Raw genomic sequence first — 26,575 nt, 5'->3', positions numbered from 1 at the left:
ATCTGCATGCTAGTTTATTTTAGACAAACACAGCAGCTTCTACCAATTCTCAAAATCCCATTAAAATCAGGATTTAGGTGCTTCATTAAAGCATACATATGAATTAATAAATATCATAAGACAACAAGGAGAGCAAATTAATGAGATAAGATGGAACAGACTGTTGTTATGGAAATAACAGCAGCGTTTCAAAGCAGCTAAAACAATGTTAGAGGTTTTCAGAATGTCATTCTAAAAAGCAAAAGCTTTCATTAAAATAAAGACAAATGTTTTCATTCATTTATAATTCTGCTACAGCCACATAAAGATAAAATTTCATTTGCATGTAAGCTCTTAATTAATGAACTTTAAAATTCGAAATGTGTTTATAAAAATCTCAAAGACTGAAACTTTAACTACTTCTTTATTATCTCATACAATAACTACAAGGCATACAAAAGTAATAAAAATAAATGGACCTTGTGCTTTCACAGGATAAAAGCGAATCTTTTCAGCATCTCAAGGGAATTTTCTATGACAAGTTGCATACACAATTTTCTCGCTCTCCGATTTTTTGACAGTGCTTTCTGTAGATTCATTTAAGCAATTAGCCAAAACATCAAGAAAAAGACACAAGTTTCAATGCTTATAGCAGATTTTAAACAGGGAATTATAAATAGGTTGCATTAAAATAAAGAAAAGCTTTCAGTAAACATTGTCTAGAAAATTATTTTTAGAATCAAAGTAACACTTTGAAAATATATAGAGTTATTTACCACAATTATGGTCTTGTGGTAAATAACTTCTTGAACTTCTTAATAAAAACAAATGCCTTAAAGAGTTGAAAATAATTTCTGCTACAAAATAAAATGTTCCAAGCAATAATAAATATTACAATATTGCCAATAACAGTTCCATAATTTGCTTTGATTGAGCGATCTATACAATTATATGAAATCTTTAAATCTATTAAGTTATCTGAAGTTCATTATTATTGAGAAAATTAATGGGATGCAAAAGATAGTAAAGATGCAAAGACAATATAGATTTGATCATTTAAAATTTTAAAAATTATATGTTCAAAAAATTATAAAATTATTAATATATATAATTTCGATTTTATAAAATAATGATTATATAATAAAAAAAATGTAAAATCTCTAAAATCCTTCCCAAATTGATGAGATAACAAATGGAAGAGCAAATGAATATATATTGAACAGAAATACAGTCATTTTCTGATGGTGGTGATGGACGGGTCTGATATGGAAGATAAAGAACAGGGAATAAAGGACTAAATGATGACTTCAAATTTCAATAAAGAAATTGTAACAAGTGAAAATTCTGATTTCTTAATGGCTGAATTTGTTACACAGATGTATTGCTTTCACATGTTAAAATTAAAGAGGGAAATATTGTTGTTGTTTCTTATGGCATTTGCCATGGACAAGCCCACTGTTACGAAGACAGCGATTTAAGCCGGTGGGGGAGCGTCTCTTGTTTTTTTTAGTAGCGCCAACTAAGGCCAAGAGTACGACTTTGCTACTCACACATCACTCATTCGCTTGCACAACCCTTTTTTACAGGAGGGCACATTCACACATCTCATAGATAGAACAACGGAAGAACAACCATGCCCAAACCGGGACTCGAACCCGGGACGCCCAGATCACGGGAAAGAAGCGCTACCCCTATGCCAGGACGCCGGCATGAAATCTTTAAATCTATTAAGTTATCTGAAGTTCATTATTATTGAGAAAATTAATGGGACGCAAAAGATAGTAAAGATACAAAGACAATATTGACTTAATCATTTTAAATTTAAAAAAATGGTATGTTGAAAAAAATTATAAAATTATTAATATATATAATTTTGATTTTATAAAATAATGATTATATAATAAAAAAAAGGAAATTCTCTAAAATTCTTCACAAATTGATGAGATAACAAATGGAAGAGCAAATGAATATATATTGAACAGAAGCACAATCATTTTCTGGTGGTGGTGGAGGTGTCTAATACGGAAGATAAAGAACGTAGAATAAAGATAACTTCCAATTTCAATAAAGAAATTGTAACAAGTGAAAATTCTGATTTCTTAATGGCTGAATTTGTTACATAGGTGTATTGCTTTCACATGTTAAAATTAAAGAGGGAAACAAATACTTCAAATTAGAAACATCTTTTTTCCATTTGAATGAGAATAGATGCAAATGTTTTAATAGTTTCCAATTTGAAAAAAAAAAAAGGCATTTTATCATTTTGAAAAAATGTCAAGCTTTCACCCTTACAATAAATTTCGATAAATACTTTCTTTGGCCATAAAAACAACGTGAATGAATCTCTCCGAGTCTTTCGCACATATTCTCTGAAAAATATGTCATTCACTCCTTTCATCCATAGGCAAAAGCTGTGAGTGTCTCAAGAGCTCAGCTTTTTAATTTAAGAGTCTCAATCATGAAAATTTTGTATTTCGCAATCTAGTAAAAACATTTTGATTGTTTTTTTTTTCACCGATTGAAAACAAAATCAAATAGAATTACATTACAATTTTAGTAACAAGATTCAAGACCAAATTTCCTTTATTTAAGTCGTTACGACGTTATCGTGTTCATATGTATGCACAAATACAAATTGACAAACAGTCCACCCCTGGACAGACATGAATGAAAATTTGATATGGATATTTTAACCCTTTAAAGGGCCGTTTTTTTCTAGTTATATTTTGTTAAAATATTTTTAGGCTTGAAATTAGAATAAGAAAAGGAATTCATTTAGCTTATTAGATAAATTCAATTTGATTCATTAATAAATTTGGTTAATTAATAATTAAGTAACAAATCAAGACACGTCATTTTGTCTGAGATAAAGAACTGAAGCCTCTAAGTTTCTGACTTACTAAAAAAATGTGTCAGAACTTATGCCAACCTACATAATTTCATACAAAGATTGAAAAATTTGGTGGGAAGCATACTTCCCACGGACCTTGAAAGCGTTAAATGCTGAATTAGTGTTTTTATCTAATTTTTCCTTTTAGTTAACATGTTTAGTTACCAAGAGCTTAAACGGAATTCCATCCATCTAATTTAGATTGGATCTTTAAGTTGTATTAACTACCAGAGCGACATAATTCCAAAAATGTATTTTTAGGACTCAAAAAAGTACAAAACGTAGAGATTAGTCAAAACCTTGAGGTCGAACTTTTGACAATTACAATACTTTATTCAACTCATATACGAGAAAGTACAGATAAATCATATTTATTGTTGTATCAGATAAAATATCGGAAGTATGAAGGAGCATCAGAATCTTAATTAGAAAATTTGACTTACTGGAGAGCAAGAATGGGTGCTCTGCTTGTGAGTGTATTTCCCGTCATTCAAAGAAAGGAAATGCACTTTGGGCCAACGTCAACAGAACCTCCGTAAAATTTGGGCCATGCGAAACAAAAAGAGAATTAGAAAGAAAGAAAGAGTTGGCTGTGAATGAAATAGTTACTAAAGGAGCTGGGACGACGTCACAAGTCGCCGGAAACACTCGTACTTCTGCTATGGAGGGCAATTTATAGAAGTGATGATTTTCCTTATGTCACGCAGACTTGTTCAGTGCTATTTTTGGACAAGGACCCGCCGATTAAGTAATAGCTAGCACTGACTTAACTCAACGAGTGGCGCCGCGTTCACGTGGGATTTAAGAGGAAATAGGGATCAAGACTGAATGTTGTTTTGGTAAGCACTGTGCATTCATTTTACAAAGCGGATAAATCTGACACGAAGTAAGACAAGCGAAAACGTTAATAAATAATAAAAATGGTACGCTATATTTTTAAAGGAGTGTTTCGGTTATTTTCATAGTTACATGAAACTTCTAATCAATATGAACTAATTAAATTTAATCAAATATATATTATACTAGACAATCGATAAAACCGTAAAATCTTTTCAGAGTAACGAATACAACAACCAAAAAATTTTTTTAAATGGTAAATGGTTTTAAAATGATGGATACTGTCTCTAATTTAGATGACCGAACCTAAATAATTTTATAAATTTGTAATTCTGAAGTAAAATGTAATCACTATGACATTTGCTAAACTATGCAATTTCAATGACACTGAAAAAAAAATTTGCAAATTTGGAAATGAAAGCAAATAAAGAAATATAATCCATTGTATTTGATACTATAACTGATTTCTTAAGTGTTCCATTAAGAATTAATAGCGTCAGGTCCATAAATTTTTAATTTGATTTAATTTGAAAATCTTGATTCCTCGTATAAATAAATAGAATTTAGAACTCAATAATTGTTAATGATTTTCTAATAGAAATATTCTGGGAAAAGAAAAATCATATGAAATAAATTCAAATGATCTCCGAATTAATCAGAGAAGATCTTAAAAAAAAATCTTCGATTGCATTTTGCAAACATAAGAACTTTATTTAATTGGAAATTAGCAAAGAATGCATGCAATACATTTCAATCATATTTAATTTTTATGAAATTCAAAATATAAAGGCTTTGAAAAGAAATAAAGACTTATAAATTTAGATCGCATTAAAATATCACTTCATAAATTTATTTACAAATTACCTACAGAAAGCAAAAAGAATATCTTATGAATACCAAATTAAAAAAAATTTCCCTTTAAATGTTTCCTATAGATAAGTTTTATTTAATTTATTTTAATATGCTTTTTAATTTGAATCTTCTAATAGCTCTTAATACTACAGACTTCGCCTCATCTTAACCTTGATAGTCTCGACAATACGGATTTAACACTAGTAACATAAACACGTACAGGAAATGAGACTATCTAACCACTTTATTTGATGACAAACGACTGACGGGCAATACTTAAAATTGAAAGAACTCTTTGATTAGGAACTATTAGTGAGTCTCGGCAGTAACAGAAATATTTATGTACATGCCTTAAAATTTTTAATGTTTCATTACAGATTAAATGTTATTTCAAACAATTCCCTTTATATCGATTTATATAAAGGCGCAATCACAACATCAAGAGTATAAGAGTTGTTTTGTTTAACTAACAGATAAAGTAGATTAAGTTTATTACATATTTCAGCAAATATGTGATAAAATAGATTTTGAGCGACAACTAACACTGTAATTTGAATATAATTGAAGAATTGTATGCACGTTTCATTAATATTAGTTGCATATTTCTTCAATAAAACATGTTTCAAATGAATTAATTAGATGTACAGAGATAATTCAGAGAACGATTTTATTTAAATCGTAATAATAAAAACTATTTTTCATAAAATGCATTGATAAGTTTGGCTTGATATAGTATTTGAATTTAAGGAAATTTTCAATTAGCAAAATTTAATGATGGATATGAAACGATTGTAATAAATAACAATGCACGTGCTTTTAAATGCTTAACACAAAAATTACAAATCCGCAAAACAATCGTTTACTGATGCAACTACGAACGATGGTTATCTACTTAGCAGCATCGAAGCATCTAGTTTCAAAATTTCTAAACTAAAATTAAATATTCACAACCGTATAATTCGATATAAAAATTAGGAAAAATTTCAATAAATCCATCAAATTTTCACTAATCGAAAAGACAATACAAAAAAAATGGTGTAATTAGAGAAAAAAAAACGAAAGAAAGAAAAGAAACAAAGATTTTTTTTTATTAAAGCACTGTATGGGATTATTCGTAAATATCCGAATGCAAAACATAAACTCGCGCGTTATTTAGAGATTTCATTTTATTAGTGTTTCACAAGAACGTTTAATTTGAATAACACCACTTTTCAAATAATCTTTGTTATTCGTATCATAAATAAAAATAAATATAAGTAGCAGTCTCCTGTTGCAAATCATAAACTGAGAATGTTCTAATTTTTTCACCACTTTTTCAAATTTTGTTAACTACAAAAATCAACAATATCCATAAAGTAAAAGAAGATGAACCTTAAAGACTGATATGTGACATTCTACGACCAAATAAATGAATGGAATGGTCACGTTTAGCCTGCATATTGCCTTATCAGTGACCTAAAAATAACTTCACATTCAATGAAGAATGTAAGTTTATTATTATTATTTTTTTTTTTAGTACTTACCCTCTCCATCTGCTGCAGCTGTCCCAGCCATGTCCCCAGCAACTTGTTAGGGTCGTCCTCGGCCTCGACCGTCTCTCGATCGGTGTCGTATTCCTCGCCTTCACTCGTGCTGCTGTACGTGCTGTCATCGAGAGTGCTGCACGAAGACCTGCCAAAGAAAAAAGAAAAAAAAATTAGCTGTCCCATTTTTGATGTTGCGTGGCAAAACATCCATTTTAAAAAAGAAAAATTAAATTCTTTGTGACTTTGATTTAAAAGTATAACTGATATATATATCAAACTGATAAGCATATAACTGATATATATATATCAAATACATTTATTAAAAATATATTTATGATACATAAAATTATTTATATTTTATGTAGTAAAACATCTGCTTTAGATTATATAAATTAAATGTTTATATTTTATGTGGTAAAACATCTGTTTTAATTTATATAAGCTAAATATTTATACCTTGTGTTACAAAAACACCCGAAAGATAAAATGAATAGAAATTCAGAAAATTAGGTTATCATTCACTCAAAGACGAAAGGGGAAATTTTTTTTTAAAAATCATTAATTCTAATCGTGTTGAGTTTAGTACAAAAAAATTACTAAAAAAAAAGGCTCAGAATAATAATAAAAAAAAGCGAAGCAAATTTTAAAGCAGATGGATGAACAAAAGTGATGAATAAAAACAGGTAATTCCAGGTAATCCGCAAATTAAAAACATGTTACGAAATATACTTGTTTATGCAACAGTAAACTGATGTTGCACTCACGACAAATACTTTTAAAAACTAATTTTTTCCATCCTTTATTTTTTATAGCCATTTTCAATAAGCGTTTCCCCCCCTCAAGTATCTAACTGAAAGTAGTTTTGGAAAAATTGGCCTTAATCTTGCCAACAATTAACACAATACAGTAGAATTAGAAGAATTCCGAAGGAGGTAAGAAAATATGGGAAGATTTAGAAAAGCATAAGTAAGTTGAAATGAAAAATATATGCCACAATTTATTCCGTATTCATAATCAGTTGTGATGTATAATGATATTAAAAATTATAATACTTAATTCAAAATTCAAATTATGTGCAGTTTAATCGATTTTTTTTTTATTTGGCACTCTCTGAATTCAGTGGGGCCTTGTAGCACAGAGCAACTAATTAATACCAATTTAATCATTCCATTTTAACGATGCAACAAATATTGTCTTTAATACCCACTTGCTTCAAGCCATGACAATACCACCATCAATTAAAATCCAATAAACTGTGCGCAAGCAACTGAAATGCAATGGCCTCGAAAAGCAAAGCCCTCATCAATGAAAATCCATTTGCATCATTTGAAACTGTTCTAAGCTGTTCATTTGCGAGACGGCAATGGTCATAACTCTTGATTTATAGCCGAAATTATAAGTTCTCCAACCTCACTTGTCGAGATTGCTTCTTTTCCAGAACAACCGTCCCGGACGTGCCGACACCCCCAACAAAACGGCTCTATAAAAATGTCACTTACACAAACCGAAATCACCACAGAGAAAAGGAGGGGGGAAAGCACCGCCATCCATTCCCCTGGATACCCAGGAGGATCTATAAATTAACATTTAATGGCTCATAAGTCCATGGTTTCTTAGCTGTCTTCCTTCCTCCCATTGTTATTAGAAGCTGCGCTACTTTATTGAGATATAATAATCCCCCAGGAAAAGAGGAGAAAGTGTCTTGAGTTATTAACGATGCTGGTGGCAAATACCATCCAATAACTGCCAAGAACTTTGTTTTGCCAGAGAATTCCCCGGGCGAACAATTGTTTTCAAACTTCAGGTGTACCGAGCCCCTGAATTATGGAAAGTCCTAAATGGAAATTTATTCTGCCTCTTCCAGATAATCATTTCGAAACAGAAGAAACGCATTATTTTCAAAAAACTTTGCTGACACCACCACATTTTCCCCTTTTTTTTGGGAAAATTATTTCTCTGAGAATAAATTCTTCACGTTGAAAATAAATTTATGTGCGTTTGAATTGGAAAAATTTATGAATGTAGATTCTGGACGACGAAGCGTTGTTTTTGTTTGCTTGTTAAACAAAATATTTAGTTTCATGGAAAAAAAAAAGTTCGTGTTACTTAACAAAACTGCTTGCACCATGCTAGACATAAGGATTACTTTGATATAAAATAATAATAATAAGTAATTGTTTATAAAATATTTGATAGTTAATTTTATTATATTATTGTGATAAAAAAAAAGATGAAACTAGAGTTATAGGTTGCGCAATAGAACAGAATAAAAATCCTTTTTATTTTTAAAACAAATGATATTACAGGATGTAAAGTACAATAAACTGAACAGGGAAGTTAGTTATGAAATGTTCAAACAGAATTTTTTTAAAAAGACAAAAATATTTCTAAAGTAAATCCAGTTTTAGTGCTTTTTGTTATGATACTGTTGGAATAAAAAAGTGAAATATTTTCCAATTTGCTGCCGTAATTTTCATAGAAAATCGGTATTGTGTTTTCCCAGCGCATATCATTAAAAGTCAGCTGAAAATAAACAAGAAATAAAAAAAGGAAGATAGGAAATTCGAAATTCTCGTTCGAAACATACTAGCATGATGGTTTTATGGAATTGTTTCATTTATCGCAGACATCCGATTTGATAATATTAATATTCGTAAGAACATCTATATTTTGCAATTCAGAGAAGAAAAAAAAAATGCAAAACTGAAATTCTGCTTATATCCAAAGAAAAGGGGAAAAAACATGAATTATTATTTAACACATTAATTAAAGTTTTTAATTAAAAATAATTTCATAAATAAAGCACATTATTTGAAAGAGAATTTAATGTCAATGTTAAAATAATGTATTTCAGTTGTTTTAAAATGATTAAAATGATATATATAGTGAATAAAACTGGACGATTTTCGGAACCATTTGCTAACCATAATCTAATCGAAGTATTAAGATAGTGGGAGCTACTACCGAGATTGATATATGTTGAAGAAACAATGCCTTAAAATTACTATCCACCATTTGTTTTCACGATTTAAAAAAAGAGGAGAAGCGAGTGAGAATGAACAAAATTCTACGTCAAACTGCTATAGGAATTTTTGAATTAAAAAAACTAAAATTAAAAAAATGTATTCGAAAAATATACAAAAAAAGGAAAAAAAAATTAATAAAAAATGTATTCGAAAAGTGCTCATAAATTATTATTCAACCCAAAACCATTATATTAATGTTATTCAAAAGCAATAAATGGGATAAAGGATTTTTTGAAGCAATAAGACTATTCCGAATTCAAGTTCAAAGTTCAAGTCAAAGTCAAGTTCAAAAGTTAAAATTAATTTTAAATAATCAATTCAATCAATTAAGCAAAAAACGCAATTAATTTATTAAAATAAAAAAAAAATGTTCAGAAATAAAATTGCAATTACTGAAAACCTAATATTTTTAATTTTAAAGAGCTTCAAAAAACGCATTGTCCTATAATATACTCTAAAGTTATTCAGGAAGTTAAAATTTCGATTCAATTTGATTAATTTAAATCTAATTACAATTTTAAAACTTCCTTTCTTAATGAGTACCTACTAATCAAGAAATATATTAAATTTGATAATACCGTTCCAACAAAATGTTAATTCTATGTGTTATGATTTTCACAACACACAGTTAGGATACTAGGCCTGAAAACTATCATATTAAAAAATACATTGTGTTCAAAAATCTTAAAGTTAGACCCATTAGATTAGATTTCCTATCTAATACTTGTGTAGGACTTATTTAAATGCAGTGTTAATTAAGACTGAGGCGCATAATGGTTGAAAAATTCAATGGAAAATCTAACCAGTTCAGAAATGAAGAGCACAGAATTTAAAACGGACATTTCATCAGGACATACTATAAGAATTGGACGCTGGAATCCCATACATGAATTATGTACAAATTAGTCCTTTAGATAGGTTTGGAATTCGTAGGGGGTCACGTGCATGAACGAAGGTAGAGCTCCAAGGACTTCCCTTTCACAACACTGAGCTTCCGAGATAGCCGCATAAAGAGTTCCTTATGCAATTCCATGAAGTGGCCGTTATTTATGATTCTTTTTTTCTTCTGCCTCGGCGCCACCGAGTATCCGAGAGTCCCCCTGACCATCCTTCGCAGGAGACGTCAAGCAGTTGCGGAGGCACATCAAAGTACGATCCTTATCCTTCGGCCCGTTATGGCAAAAAACAAGAAGTGGGATGGAACGTGTCAGAATTAAAATGATAAATAAATAATCCGCCGCTAGAAATAGCGTTAGAATGAATGACACGCGCTTTACGCTGATATCACAACTTCATAAATAAACAGCTCTTTCAAAAAGCAACAAAGTGATACTTAATGCTTATATAAAGATAACGATGGAATCTTTTGAAAATAAAGCCCATATATAATGGAATTTATCATAATATGTATAATCATAAAGAACAGCAATTAATAAAGAAACGATTTTCACGAAATATTTCATCGAGGACATCCAATTACTAAAGCCTAGATGAAATAAATAAATAATGTTAAATATATATATATATTTTTATGTGCACTTGCAGCTAAAATTAAGAAATTATTTTTATTTTCTTGCATACGAAATGTACAAGAAGGGGAAGGAAAAAAAACCCTGCAGAAATCTGCTATCGCAAATTTTAAGTTGTCATGAGAGAACATTATTTTTTAAAGTCACGTGGTATATCAATCAGAGAGAAAAACATCATGTTTTCACATGACTCATGTTTCACAATCACCAATATTTAGAAAATCGATGGTTTTTGACCATCTCAAAATCAATCGAGTTCTAAAATTTTTTCTCGGAACTAGAATTCCCCCCCCCGGAAAAACTAGTTTAAACCGGTTTTGAACAATCACGTGACTATGAGATTACGATAGTCACGATATTTAGAAAAGCGCATGGGTTTTATCCCCCCCCCCCTCCGTCTCAAAATCGTTCGAGTTCCAAAACTTTTTTTGTCAGCTAGAAAAACTGAAATTAAAAATATATATATATATATAAATTTCTATACTTCTTCTTGCTGTTTCGCGCACATTCCCATTTTCTTGTCTGTGCTTCGTTGAACGATAACTTCTTCTGACCCAACCTTTCATTGGCCAGACAGGAGAATCGGGTAAATAGCGGAAATTCGCTCCAAGTTTGTAATTTTTGTTGGCGATAAGTCACCAAATGTGACAACCTTCTTTATCATTTTCTAACAACCCTAAACGGAAAAAATTAATCTCTCAAAAGCGATAAATCATTTTCAAGCTTCAAAAACCCCAAACCAAAACAGCATCATGTTCTTGCATAATAAATAAATGGTTAAGTTGTTTTACTATTTATAGTTGAAAATTGATTTAATTTGTAAAATGTTTGAAAATTTTAATATAAGCGAGCCATTTTTTAATGAAAATTATAAATAGCTTCTGAATTAGCAAATCATTTTAAATAAAAGAAATCAAAACAGCATTTACTATAATTGAGAAAGCTATGAAATTTTTTTGTGTGTGCATTAATAAATTCAATGCCAAAATAAGCCTTATTCAATAAAGACATTAAACAGTTACATGCAAGGCAAAAATGATCAGCAGTGCCATCGACTGTAAACAATTCAGGTGTAACATTACGCAAACTCAAACCTCAACGCTAGAAAACGACAAAATCCCACAAATGTTCGGAACAGTCATTCAAATTCTTCATTTGTCACGGTCCATTTGCATCAAATAGTCAGCAACCACAGCGATGAGTGACTAAACACACTTTGATCTAATGGAAGTGTTGGAATCCCCCTCACACTAATGAAGGAAAAACGCCACAAGGAAATGCATTTACTCTTACCCTATTTTCATTTTCACTTCTAGAACTTTCTCTTGAAAAATAGGTTTGTGAGCCTTATACTGAAATAAGACGATTATATAATTTAACGAAAGAGTTTTCCTCTTCTATTCCAATAATCGAAATAAAAAACTTATTTTGATTCACTGGAAACATAGCTAAAATTTTAAGAGGATGGATTTAAAAAGAACCGTGTATTTGTTTTCCTCACAATTTAAGGAAATTACCTTAATTTTGACTTAATGAAAAGAATGAAAAATGGATTACGGATTTCTAAAAGAATAACTGATGATGATGATGTCATGTCCGCGTTACCACGGAAAAGGGATGCAGTAGCTTCTGAGGGTAAAGACCCCCAAGCACCCGAGGGCAGAAGTCTGACTTCTAGCTCATATGAAGATGAAACTCACACATTCGCTTGCACAACCCCTTTTTACAGGGGGGGGGGACATTCACACACCTCACAGATAGAACACAGATGAAGAACAACCATGCCCGAACCGGGATTCGAACCCGGGACGCCCAGATCAAGGGGAAGATACGCTACCCCTAAGCAAGGACGCCGGCAAAAGAATAACTATGGGTTTTAAAAATGCTTTCTTCCTAATGTCAGAGATAATAAGATGACAATTTTTATCTTTTTTTAAAAAATAATAATAATTTCTATTTTTAACTACTAACTTGTTAGCGAAATAAAGGAACTATCATCGTGTTAATGAATTAATGAAATTGTAGTTTTCATTGATGAAGCATTACAGCATATTCATCAATGAATGCATGATGCATATGTTTACAGCATATTCAGATCGTAAATCTTTCCTTATATGATAACCAACACATAAGATCGGTATCTTTCGCCTATTACATTGCACGAAGAAAATATCTTTGAAGTAAAGATCTCCCATCCTAACATTCATTTCCATAATGATGCTCGATACAAATCATATTATTTGAGTTATCATAATAATAAATTTTGCCACATAGGCTTATGAATTTTTCCGCCCCAGTAACCGCTTAAACTATGCAGCGCATTCATTTTAACAAATAAAAGAAACGGAATTATACTATTAAATCAAATCATTTATTCATTTACATTAAAATACAAAGTGCTATACAAAGATCTATAAACTTTTACATTTCACTAGCTTTTACCCGCGACTTCGTACACGTGGAAATAGATTGGAATTTATAGCATCAATGGCTTTATCTTTTGTTACTCCTGCGCATGCGTGAATTTTCAACGCCAATTGGGGCAACACAAATGTATGAATTTTCTACGCCAGTTGGGGTAACGCAATATAGATCATAAATTTTTAATTTCCTTTATTCTGTTTTATTTTAATTCAAAAGTACTTCAGAATGAATCTGAAAGATCGATTCATTAACAATATTTAATTTTAAATGTATCGAACACTAAGAAAATAAACAGAATCGTTTGAAATAATAGTCAAAATCATGTTAAGCCTAATCTCATTGGCGTGGGTAAAAAAAAAAAAAAATCCTGAAGCTTTACTCATTTGGATATTTTTGCCGGGAAAGTTAGTTTTTAATTAATAAAAAATTAACCACTCAATTAAACGGAATAAATAGTAGATTATAGTCTGGAATAGGACATAAGCTATCTCTCAGCTAAATTTCATCCAATTCTGTTCAGCCGTTCTGGCGTGATTGACTAACAAACATCCATCCATCCATCCATCCAAACTTTCACATTTATAATAGTAGTATAGATTAAATAAATCATATGTCATTTTAGAAGAGACTACGTGTCAGAAATATATAACTGCACCAAGACCTAAAATCGATATCCATGATATTATACAATTGTAATGAAAACTAAGACGCATGAAGAAGCTAAATGGGCACGAAGCCTTGAAAACAGCAAGGCAATGCCCCTGAGTTACATCCACTGGAAGAAACCAACAACAACCACGTTCTGTATTGTTGCCATTTTTTTCTGCCACCGCAGGAGTCAGGGTGGATTGCCAAGCAAGCTGACTCAATGTCCCACCAGCAGTTTAATGGGCTTGCGGAAAATAAAAGTAGGAAGTTTTTTCCCTCTCACCCAAATTGATGTTCATGCCAAGAAAAGAAAAGTAGGTGGCGTGCAAAAGTGTATACTTCTTCCAAGTCCGCCGCCCACTCGAAACCCATCCTTAGATGAGTCTGATAAGCTGGACAGCGTCTTCAGGGAAGAGGGGATGGCGGAGAAAAAGATCACTCTTTCCGATCAGGTTCAGAATTCAGAAACGCCCATGAGGGAGATGGGGAGTATTCTTTTCATTCTTGCTGCGCGTGCAAGGGTGCATCTTAAGGTACACAAGAGCAACGTTTAGAAATAAAAAGTTATGTTAAAGAAAGGGACATGTCATGCAAATAAAAGATGCGTCTTATTTATGTCAATTTAAATCAGACTCATGGACGGCACGCTTCTCGTGAAGGAAACTAATACCAACTGAAAATAAACCAGTTATTGTTTACTTAAAGTTGATATGCATTCATAAATTAAATTTGACGATTTCCTATGTGTCAAATATGATTTCATAAAAGTAATGCAATTAATTCTCTTATTTTATGATTGCAGCTGCAAACATTTTCTGTTGATTCAGAAACCTTAGATAAATTTGAAGTAAAAGGCATTAAAATCTATGTTTCTAATAATTTACATCGAAAAATAAGTTTTATTATGGTAAGATGTAATTTATTGCACTTACTATGAATAAATGCATGATGTTTGAAGAAATATTTAGCGAAATACATTTTTCTACTTTGCTACTTCCTAGGGGGGGAAAAAACCCAGTGGGATGGGTGGCCTCCCTAAAACTTTCTCGCATACTCTCTAATAAAACGGTTATCCCAGAGTACGCATTGCATAGCAGTGGCGTACGACAGTTACGAAATATTAACCTTAAGCACGAATTTAGCATTTTAACTGAATCTATCGCGTGATCCTTAGCGAGTTATTTTAGCGATTAATCCCAGATAGGCATTAACAGTATCCGAAAATCGAATTTGTGTTTTTAGACACATTTTTCTCAGCCGACTGAAAAAAAATAAAAATGATACAAAACTGAGTTTATAGCACAAAATCCCACAACAAATTTGATATGTTTAAGTCATTGCGTTTTTGAATGATCGGGTTTACAAGTTTCTGAAAGTACAGATCGACAGACAATAAACCCTTTGTTGGATCTGGCCCAAAATGTTGCAGGTGTGTACACTATACATGTTAAATTTGTGTACTGAATTTCATCTATCTAGCTCTCTTCGTTTTGTAGTTATAGCGCTGATTTATATTCGAACAGTTGTACAGACGGACTTTTTCTAAGCGGAAGCTACTCAAAATTTAATAAAAATCTGCAAATTTAGTCTGAAGTCCGTATACCAGATTTCAACCATCCAGGAGAAAGTGTTTGTGAGTTATTTTTGACATAGACAGACAGACAAACATTTTCCAAAAATGTGTTTTTCGACCTGAGAGAGAAACGTGGAGATCGTAATCGTCCAAATTTCGATTGCAAATTTTTTAATGATCATTACATTTGCTCTACACCACGTACACTAAAAAATGTATTATAAATCCATATGCATGATTATAATACAAAGGAGATAGAATATTCTCTCAGTAAAATAATCAAAAAAACCTTTAGCAATCAAATCTTATCGATAAGTCTAGACGGAAAAGTCCTAAACCCATAGAAAATCTTGCAAAGTCAGTTAACCAAACCTCAAAAAATCTTCCGAAATACTAAAAAAGAAAAAACAAACAAACACTGAACTATATTTTTTAAAAAGGATTCATTGCAATGACTCTTTTTCATTGCTTTGATATCAGACAGCAAAAAAAGCAGGATCTTCTTCATACAGTAAAGATACAATTTTATTTCTTATTAATGTCGAAAATAAATTTTAAAACTCCACACAAAAAAAGTGTTAAAAAATATGGTTCCAGTTCATTTTAAGGGGGTACTAAATTTTCTAATCTATTATCTGAATGATTTACGATCCAGATAAAATGGTTTAATGATACAGTCACCTTTTTTATCCAAAGGTCATAAAACACACCTGCTTCTCACCAGAACAGAAAATATGGCAGCAGACTGACGGTCAATTCAATGAAATAAATTACAGTATTCTTCACAAAGAAAAAAAAATTGAAATATAATTATACTTAGCATTAATAAATCTATCAATATGTTGCATTAATAGTTCAGATAAACTATTTAAAGAAGATAGTTAGTTACATTTGGTGAATATAATATTTCAAAATCCAACAAGAGCAAATTCAAATTTCAAAAAAATGTTACATAATAAAATTCGCAGAAAACTTCACTTTCAATTCCTATTTTTAATATAATATCGAAATAATTTGAGAATATTTAAGTATTTTTTAAAAACCAAAAACTTGCTACTGTTTGACACAAGATATTATGCATAAATTCATGAAAATGGATAAATATATAGAAATTATAGCAACATAATTTTCCAATACAAAAATGACGATATAATTTATGTAAGCAGCGAATAGAATTTAAACAAACATGAATTTTCAAAGTACTCAGTTTAATTTAAATCTGATGTATATGGTTTTAAATAAACACGAGAGGTATTTTGAGACGGACTTCACATAATAAATGAATTCTAATCTAGAAATTTGAATTATTTCACTTGATACTGTTTCTAATGTTGATTTATTTACATAGTGTTAATTCGGAAATGAATCTGCGTTAGTTTAATTCTATAGAACGGATTTATTACAGTGCATGGTGAATCTTAATTTTAGTAAAACCTGTTCTGTATTCATACGAAATTTTCAACAAAATAAATAAATAAAAAGCAAACTTTATTTCTCATTTCTTTTTGCATAATCTAAAGTAGAAGGGAAGGGGGACTATTTAAATCAGTGCTCAAATTTTTCCCCATTCTGCTTCAGGCAGATTTGGGGGGGGGGGAGAGGTTATGACCTAGTCAAGTTTCGATGTCTAGTTCGGAGAGCTCCAGATTCGAAACCCAATACTATGAAAGATTCCTCGTGCATGCGAATCTGGCGTACGTTACATTTGTCGCTGTGATCCAAACGTCTATCCGTTAGTGTGGTGTGAAAGTTTGGAGAGGAGGAGCCAACTCAATGTCATCTTGTAATCTGATTGGAATTCAAAATTACAAGGTCCACTAAAATGGACCTAATAGCATTTTCAAACGGGACGTTAATATAATTAAACGGATTAATCATTCAGATTGTTTTTTCTAAAACACTAAATATAATTTCAATTAATACTTTTATTAAAAAAATCGGTAATTTTTAAATAAGTCAGATAAAAAGTAAACACAAGGCATTTTAGGCCTCATTAAAATGCAATGAATAAATTTTTAAGAATGTGGGATAGGACTTTAGTTTCATCAAATGGCAATACGTCAAGTTTTGTGACGTTAGAATACTTAATTTTTCTTTTCCCCCGACTCTTGGCAAACGAAATATTGGAGATGATGTTCGAAACTTGATGAGCATGTTTGACAATTTGATTTTCAATTATAAAGGACAGAAACCTTTTTTAATCCCTTTTCTTGTCTATTGTAATTGTTTTCCTGCGTCTAAAATGTTCAGCGCATATTAAAATACTGTTAATTAAAATATTTGTTACTGTTAATTAAAATATTTAAAGGGTTAAAACTTTGATTCTTCAACGGTCTGCAGTTATACTGAAGAGAGATTATGTTGATCAAAAAAATTTTCGCAAATTATGTCGTAAAATCATTTCGTGGTTTTAAAATGGGCACAACTATTCACAAATAATTTTTACATAAACTTTCGTTCGATTATTTGATTTTATGGCATCAATTGCCTAAATAAGCTTAGTACAACAAGAAGAAAAGCAAATATAATTTAAATTTATAAGAGGAAGAAGAACTTTAGCTACTTTTTTATTATTATCTTTCATGTCCCTGTAAGAAAGTCCAGATTCTCCAAAATTGATAGACACAACTTTGAGAACCGATTTAAATTGCCATTATTCTAAACAAAAATAACTGAATTTTCCTATATGAATCACTTTTTTCTCCTCTAAAATAAAAAGCATGATATACACTTGAAATGAAAACTGATTTGAAATCGAAGGAAAAAATTTTTTTAATGAATGGATCCTTTTTTGAAACAAAATGGCAATAAGATTCGAATTTTGCGATCTGTTACATATAAAGAAAACTTTTATTGAATAATTATTATTAGCATTCTTGGTATGGTAGTTCATTCAACAAATTACATTGAAACTATCGATCCTTTTTCTTCATTAAATGTTGAACATTTTTATTTTGCTCATAAATTTAAAAAAAAATATTCCAAAAATTTTTTTTCTTTGAAAAAAATTCTCATTAATCTTACTTAAACTACGGCCCAATGGAGAAAAAAAAAAAAAAAAAAAAAAAAAAAAAACTATACTAATAGTGTGTGTGAGCGTGCGTGTACGAGCGCGTGCGTATGCGTGTGTGCTAATATTGTGTGTGCGTGTGTTGGCACTGTACAAGCCACACAATGTAAGCTACAGTTATCAAAATTAACACATATTTATTTTGGAGCATAAAAATGTTAAAAATTATAAAATATCGCTCTGGGGTTAATTAATTCTTCGTTTCATTAAGCTACAAAAAAGGTATTTTATTTATTTATTTTATTCCGAGTACTAAAATCGCAAAAGTTACGCGTATTACTTCCGAATGCAAAGGGGAAGAGCTATTACAAACCTAGGCTTGACCTCTCGAACATAATGTAATTTATTGGTCGAATCCAAAAGGTAAACTTAGCATTTGAAGATACAAGTACCTCATAAAATGACAGATGCAAATTCAACCTCTCACAAATACACTTTACGTGCCATTTCCTGACAGCGATTTGGCAGATGACGAAAAGAGGCAATACGAACATGGAACCTCTTGACCTAAATGGCGTGGCTGCGTGTTTACGGACATGTTTTTTACTTTTATTTTCAATTCAAACTCTTGGTATCTCAGCAGGCGTCATCAAAGAAACCCGCGGGCATTCTGTGCATCATATTGCGACTGTTTTTTTATGTCCGTCTATATCCTAAAAGCAATATTACATACAGGTGAATTTAACTATTTTGCGGTCCTTATGAGTGCACGTTATGCGGTTCTTTTTTTAATTGCCCACTTCAGTTTCATACTTCACATTTTTAACAACTGAAATGTTCAGATTTATTTTTATTGTTATTTTTTTAATTTCAGCAACTTTATGAATATGTATTTTTTTAATTTATTTATTATGACTCATGGTTGCAGGTCATTCATATTTGTATGTTATTTTATTTAAGCAGACGCATGATGCTTATAAACACTGTAATAACTAAATGAATGTAACGAAACAGACATGGATGATACACCAATTATACAGGGTGTTCATTAATTATTGTCGGGGTTTCCGTACCTCATAACTTTCGAATAAAAAATATTACGCAAAAACCGATTACGTATTCGTAAATTACAACTCAAAGAATTTTATGAATGATATTAAAGTGTAAAGCTTGCACAATTTGCACTTTGTAAGCATTCAGTTGAAGGCGATTATGTATTCGTAAATTACAACTCAAAGAATTATGAATACGTAAATTACAACTCAAAGAATTATGAATACGTAAATTACAACTCAAAGAATTATGAATACGTAAATTACAATTCAAAGAATTATGAATACGTAAATTACAATTCAAAGAATTATGAATACGTAAATTACAATTCAAAGAATTATGAATACGTAAAGTACAACTCAAAGAATTGCCTTCAGCTGAATACCTTCAAAGTGCAAATTGTGCAAGCTTTACACTTTAATATCATTCATAAAATTCTTTGAGTTGTAATTTACGAATACGTAATCGATTTTTGCGTAATATTTTTTATTCGAAAGTTATGAGGTACGGGAATCCCGACAATAATTAATGAGCACCCTGTACTTGATGAAGTGTTAGTATTATCCTACTATTTTTTTAAGTCATAAAATTTGCACCAAAAAATTTATTTATATGGAAAATAAAATAATCGCAACAATCACTTGGCCTATTCGCGTTTTCTCTACAATCCAAAGATTCTAGGCAGCTGCCTAATCTGCGTAATCGGAAATCCATCGTTGATATTACATTTATGTAATTGAATATTTAAATTTCAAAAGCTTGAAATAAAAAAATTATTAATTTATTTAACAAATTTAAATTTTAAAAGCATGAAATAAAAAATTCGCATCATGAATTTGGAGATCTTTATTACATTTTTGGAACATTCATTTGCACCTCTTCAAAAATAAATAAATATAAGAAAGAGTAATAATAAAATTACACACTCTTTTTAATTTAATAAGCTTCGTAAGTTTTATTAACTTTCTTGGCAACTTTTGAATCGATAAAATAAAATTATAATAAATTCAATAATTGAAATTATGCACAAATGTTTCTCTTGTTTCATAAATTTACAAGAATTTATTTCATAATAAATATCTCTTGAATGAGAGGGAACTCTTATTTAGCTTATTCGAACAAAATGTGAGATATGAAAGGATGGCGAACAAAAGACGAAATAATAAAGAGCAATTTTATAAGCAATAATTGCTAATTATCTCCAATCGATTAAAAATAAAGAAGAAATCTATCAAAACATGTATAATCTACAAAAATATTTTTATATGACCTATAATTGTTACTAAATTATTCAATATAGTCTACTACCTTACGTCAGCATATTTCGAAAAATCATCTTAATAAATTCAAAAGTATATCTTTTAACCAATTTATTCTGCAAAAACATTTAAAATGATATTATGCTCATTCTCTCAATTTTCTCTCTCTCTCTCTCTCTTTTTTTTTTTTTTTTTTTTGATTTCCCTAACAAATTTTCTCAATACCAAAAATTTATTATACATACCATTATTATGTCATATTTTCTAAATTATGCCTTTATATTTCCAGCTCTGTCATGGAATGAAAATTAAAGGCTCAAATCCAGATTCTCCTTACAAAATCGTCATCAAATTGTTATTTTTAAAGTAAAATTTTCGTTTTAAGTCAATTTAAACTTCTAATTGATGAAAATTTTCCACACATTTTTAAGTCATAAAAATCACCAATATTCATAATGCCTCTTTCTTAATATTGTTAAAAATATAGTTCAACAGAAAATTTTAATGAGATAAAAATACTAACCTTATCTGGTATAACAATAAAAAAAAAATTTTCATTTTGCACATTAATAATGTATTTATTTCACAAATTTCATGTTTCATTCATACATGAAATATGTATTAATTATATGTATTTAATATATTAAATATATTAAAATACTTGATCGGTTTATTATTATTATTATTATTAATATATTATTATCAATAATTACAATTATTATCAATATATTTATATATTTTAATATATTAATATCAAACTTGGAACTTAGTCGTATACTTAAAAAAAAAAAATTGTGATTTTCGGTCAATAATGAGATTTTAATATAAGCGGATAAATTAACTTAAAAAAAGCAACAGACCTTTCCCAGTTAAAAAATTTTTTTCTGGACCTTTTCCAGTTTGAAGGATGACATATAATTCAGGCTACATTTATCTAAAGAATATTTATCAATGTTATAATACTGCTTTTTTCAAAAAAATTTTTAAGGCGTACGTTTATAATTTAGTAATATAACACACAAAACAAAAAGCTTCCTTTCCAATCCCCAACAAGATGCCCTAATAAGATCACCGAGTCCAGTCACTCATCCAACACCAAACGCGAACTCTGACGCCGAGTAAAATATCCGTGGGAAAATGATTGAGAAAAAAAAATGCAACTAAAACATGTTTCTAGGGATCACACTTTACCGGAAAATAACAAAAACAAGACATTTTTTTTTACCGAACAGTAGCTCTTTCAAGAAAGGAAAGAAAGGCTTGTTTAGATCGCAGCGTCATTTAAAAAAAACCAAAGGAGCCAAATAAAAAAAATGAAAGTAACAAAACCTTGACCTACATCACGGGGTCTTTCCCTTCTTTTTCAAACAGAACGCTACATTTTTTTTCTCACGTGTCTCGCATTTTCGTGAGGTTCGTGATCCAGTCATCGTGAGTCGTGATTTCTCACTGACCGGCGTTGAGAAAGTGATGAATCGAACTTTTCAATAACAGTTGAGTGAGATATTGATTTCTTGATATTGTCTACTTCATATTTTTTCCCCCCCTCATTCTTTCTTGGTCCTTTTTTTTTTTTTTTTTTTACTCCCTACTGGCTCGCGTAACTTCTGACATTCCGTTACCTGATCGCTTTCTTTCATCTATTGTTCTATTTTGTACTTATTGTTGTTTCAGGGTGTTGACCGACACGCCCTAATCTTGTCTAAATCGAAGTGGAATGTGACCAACCGATACACGGAGATATTGTACTGATCTTCATTGTACAAATATTTAATTAAAGATATCGATCAATTGCGTTCGTTCAAATAATTTGTAAGCATTCCATCATAAAGAGTTGAACTTGGAAATAGTTTTATAGCAAGAGTAATAAAAAAAATCATAAATAAGTTTATACAGACAATTATTAACAGAATCTGTATACATCTGTAGAATAGAATGAAATAAAGCATTTTGTGTCAATTATGTATATTTTTATGAAAAATTTAATCTTTAAAAAAAGTTGGTTGAAAGAAAAACGAAATAAGGTTTTGTCAGAGATAACTTAAGATTCCGAAAAGAATTTTTAGACTTAATATTTAATTTCATACAAGCTGAGCATACAAAAATGGAAAATACCTTACACTGAAAACAAGTTTTAAATATTTTTTTAACCAGACAATAGGAAAATTATTGTTAAATCTAAGGTAAGAGTCTGAAATGCTAATATCAAAATTCATATAAAAATATTTCATATAAAAATATTTCATATAAAAATTCATATAAAAATATTCATATAAAAATTTCATATAAAAGTTCAGTTATAGCAAACTACTGACTAAGTGATGCTTATTTAGGAGCATTTAAAAACATTAAATGTATTTTTTTAAAAACGAAAGCTTTTTTTTTTTCGTTTTTTTTTTTTTTTTTTTTCATAATTCTATTGTACGAGTATCGTCAAATCTCAATAAATAAATACATAAAAAAATCAAGAAATCTTAATGAAATTTATAATTAATTCTCATTATGTTATTTTGAATGTAATGAACTATTGATTTGATGTTGAATGCTCTAGAAGTGGATTTATAATTGTTTAATATAAATATTGTTGAAAAAATTCCAAAATTTTATAGATAATTTCATTTATTACAAACAAAAATTTTATTTTTGAATATAATTTTTAAGTGATACTTAGTTACACTCTAAGATAGTTAAAATGTAAAGCAACAAAAGGAAATGAAGAATTATAAAAAAAATTTCCTCTAGAACAATCCTAGTTTTTGTATTTAAATGCTAATATTTACATCAAAATTTTTTTGTTTTTGTTTTTAAAACTTGCATACATATTTAAATAGTTTCCCTTTTATTCATCATTTTATTCTTATATTGATTTAAAAAAAATCATATAAACATTATTATTATTTAAGGAAAATCCCTATTATTTAAGGAATTATTTAAGGAAAAAATCCCCCCCCCCGAACCTACATGGATGCCAAAATGGAAAAAAAAAAAATCCACCAATTTTATAAACAGCTGACAAAGAAGCTGTTTTAAAAATACTAATTCATTTTTAAATACATTATGAATATGCCATTATATTAATTCAATAACCAAATCATTACCTATATTACAACACATGCCTTATTCTCCAAAAAAAATTTTAATGAAAATATACAGTTTACTTTGCTTTTTTATAAATTTTTACTTCAATCAGGCAATTTTAAGATTTTTAAAAAAACATCATTTATTTATTATAACTTCTTTATTCATTTTAATAATTCAAAAAAATATCAAAATCCACGCTTACCTTGCTAAATCATCCGCAATGATTCTCCGGTGAAACAAATGAGCGCACGAATCTATTTTTCCGTTTGATTGAAAAAAAGCGCGAAATGTTTCTATTGGAGGAGAATCGAAATGGCAACCGTTAGTAGCTCAGTATCAATAACAGGAAACGCAATTTAAGGAATATATAGGTTATCGGGTCCGTCTTCCTTTACTGCATTTCCCTTGCCCTCATGCGATAATAGCAACAAATCACAAATCAGCAGCCTAGTATAATTTCTCACAGCAAAAGAATGTTCGAAAGAATTTTAAAATAATCTGGAAAGTTATTAATATTCGAATCTATTATGCAAACAGGATGAACTAATACATAGAGAATACCTGATAATTTCTCCTTTTCCATTCCTTTTAAACCCATTTCAGTGATTTGTATCATTAGCCAAATAATATACATAGTATATAAATTGAAATATAACATTAATCATTAATATTATTCAGTCTCCATTTTTTTTTTCTTTTCTTTTAAGCAAGTTTTTTTGTATGAAGAAATTTTTATTTCATTTTCGGTCACTTGAATGGAAACATTTCACTGATAAAATCTCAGATTAAAATAATCTGATGTTTTAAATATTTTGAACCTTAAATACCATGTTCAAACATAAAAAAAACAAATATTTAATTTCTTGTTTAATTTCCATACGCATCAGATATCACATTACTATAGAAAATAAATAAATAAAGGTTAATAACAGTGACAGTGCATATAAAAAGATTGTTTAGACCTGTAAAATGTAATATTCTTTGAGTAAAATCTGATTAAGACGCCATCCGAGCTATAATATCCAAGCAGTCGCAAAAGAGAGAGAAAGATTAATAGCGATCACTATTGTTCAAATGAAAATAAGATTTCTCCGTGAGAAATTTCTTAACAAATCCGGTGTATAAAAACCGTCAATATGTTACCGTTAAAGTATATAATGCAGTTATTTCATAGAAACCTAGTTATTCCATGAAATAACTGATCGTGTCCGTTAAAGTGTGTAATATGTTATTCATTTGACACTTTAACTAGTTATTCTATGAAATAACTAGGTATTCTATAAATTAACTAATGAGAGACAGTTAAAGTGTAAAATAAACAATTTATCTAAAATGAAATTAAACTAATGATAGACAATTAAAATGAAAAAGAAGCAATTTATCTAATTTATGCAGCGTATAAATGGTATTTATGGAAACGTACCATAAAATCATTTGTTACAACAAGGATTACTAAAATGACACTTGGAATTACAAAGAACATTATTTCTAAAACAAAAACATTTTTTATTTCTAAAACAAACAAACAAAAACATAAATGCAGTAGGGGTGGAAGGTAAATGTATTTGTCGTGCGAGATATATGATATAGATTATTTTACACTTTAACGGGCTGCAGATCGTTATTCTATGAAATAACTAGTTAAACCATGAAATACAAGAGAGTTTTACACTTTAACGGACACGATCAGTTATTTCATGGAATAACTAGGTATTCTATAAAATAACGGATTTCATACTTTAACGGTAACAAATATACTACACTGGTCTTTTAATATAACTGTTACGGTCAATGTCAATAATCGGTTATTATTAATACTAACCGGTCATTAATAATACTAACTGGTTTGTATTAATACCAGTTAGTATTAATAAGGTACCGTTACATAACGATACCTTAAATAAGCTCCCTTTCCCCCTCTTCTTCTATGAGGCTGCCATGACATGATAATATGAGGTCTCAGTTCAAAATAAAAGCACACTGGATTCGGGACACAAGTGCACTGTGCACGAAGACTAGGTACATGCAACACAGCTGTATGAGCTTCCGCTGGTGTGGTGCAAAGATTTGGAAAAGGAGAATATACTTGTTCGTGAGTCGTCCTTGGGAATCGGTCACAATTCAAAATGAAGTCCTTTTTAACACAGCTTCCTAAAATGCAGCTTTAATTTAACAAAAGAAATCCTGCCTCATTGAGTAATCAAACTCAGATATTGGAACTGAGAGATATACACGAATAGATACTTACAGTTAATGTTAGTACAGGCTGTACAGTACAATTTTATTTAACGAGATTTCAATCTGATAAAATAATAATTACAATAAACATGAATAATTAACAAATTCTAAAATCAATTGACCACAACTCTTCATACACTTTATTAAGTCACGCTGGTAAAGTATACGACACAATTAAGCGAGCCACCTGTACATTCGGATTTTCATTACGAAAACTGAGATCATTCTGAAAATTGAATGGCCTGAAACACAAAGAATATTAAGCTCAAAATACGATGTGTTGACTTATCAACGTATTCAATTTTGTCTTCTAAAATATTGTGAGAATGAATTAAAGCTGATACTTGCTAATACAATAAGATTCCTATTGAAAATGTTATTAAAATAACTTATAACATGTTCATGACAGCTGATGAAAAATTAAAATTCATGTTTTTCACGTATGACTGCATATTCCTTTTGCTTGTACGGTTAACAATGTCATATTTTATTCTGCAATGTTGAATTAAAAATTACTACATAGAAAGTAAAATATCTAAGTCTATTTTCATCAGCGTTCATAGTTGTTTTTACTGAATTAAAGATCAGTATTGCCGTGTTAATTTATTAACATTAAACATTTTTCGTAGTCGTAAACCATACATAAAGCA

The 26,575-nt window shown here is 29.8% G+C and overlaps 1 protein-coding gene across 1 annotated transcript in view; it reads right to left on the bottom strand.

The window, feature by feature from the left end:
• Window positions 1-26,575, bottom strand: part of LOC129963026 (abnormal cell migration protein 10-like) — a 191,814-nt gene that overhangs the window by 84,862 nt on the left and 80,377 nt on the right. The window contains exon 2 of the mRNA XM_056077031.1: window positions 6,082-6,229. Within this exon, the coding sequence (XP_055933006.1) occupies window positions 6,082-6,229 (148 nt within the window). The remainder of the gene's footprint in view (window positions 1-6,081; window positions 6,230-26,575) is intronic.

This window comes from Argiope bruennichi, chromosome 3, assembly GCF_947563725.1.
Source record: "Argiope bruennichi chromosome 3, qqArgBrue1.1, whole genome shotgun sequence".
Lineage (NCBI taxonomy): Eukaryota > Metazoa > Arthropoda > Arachnida > Araneae > Araneidae > Argiope > Argiope bruennichi.
The sequence above is the reverse complement of the archived record's forward strand: the minus strand, read 5'-3'. Positions and strand labels throughout refer to the sequence as shown.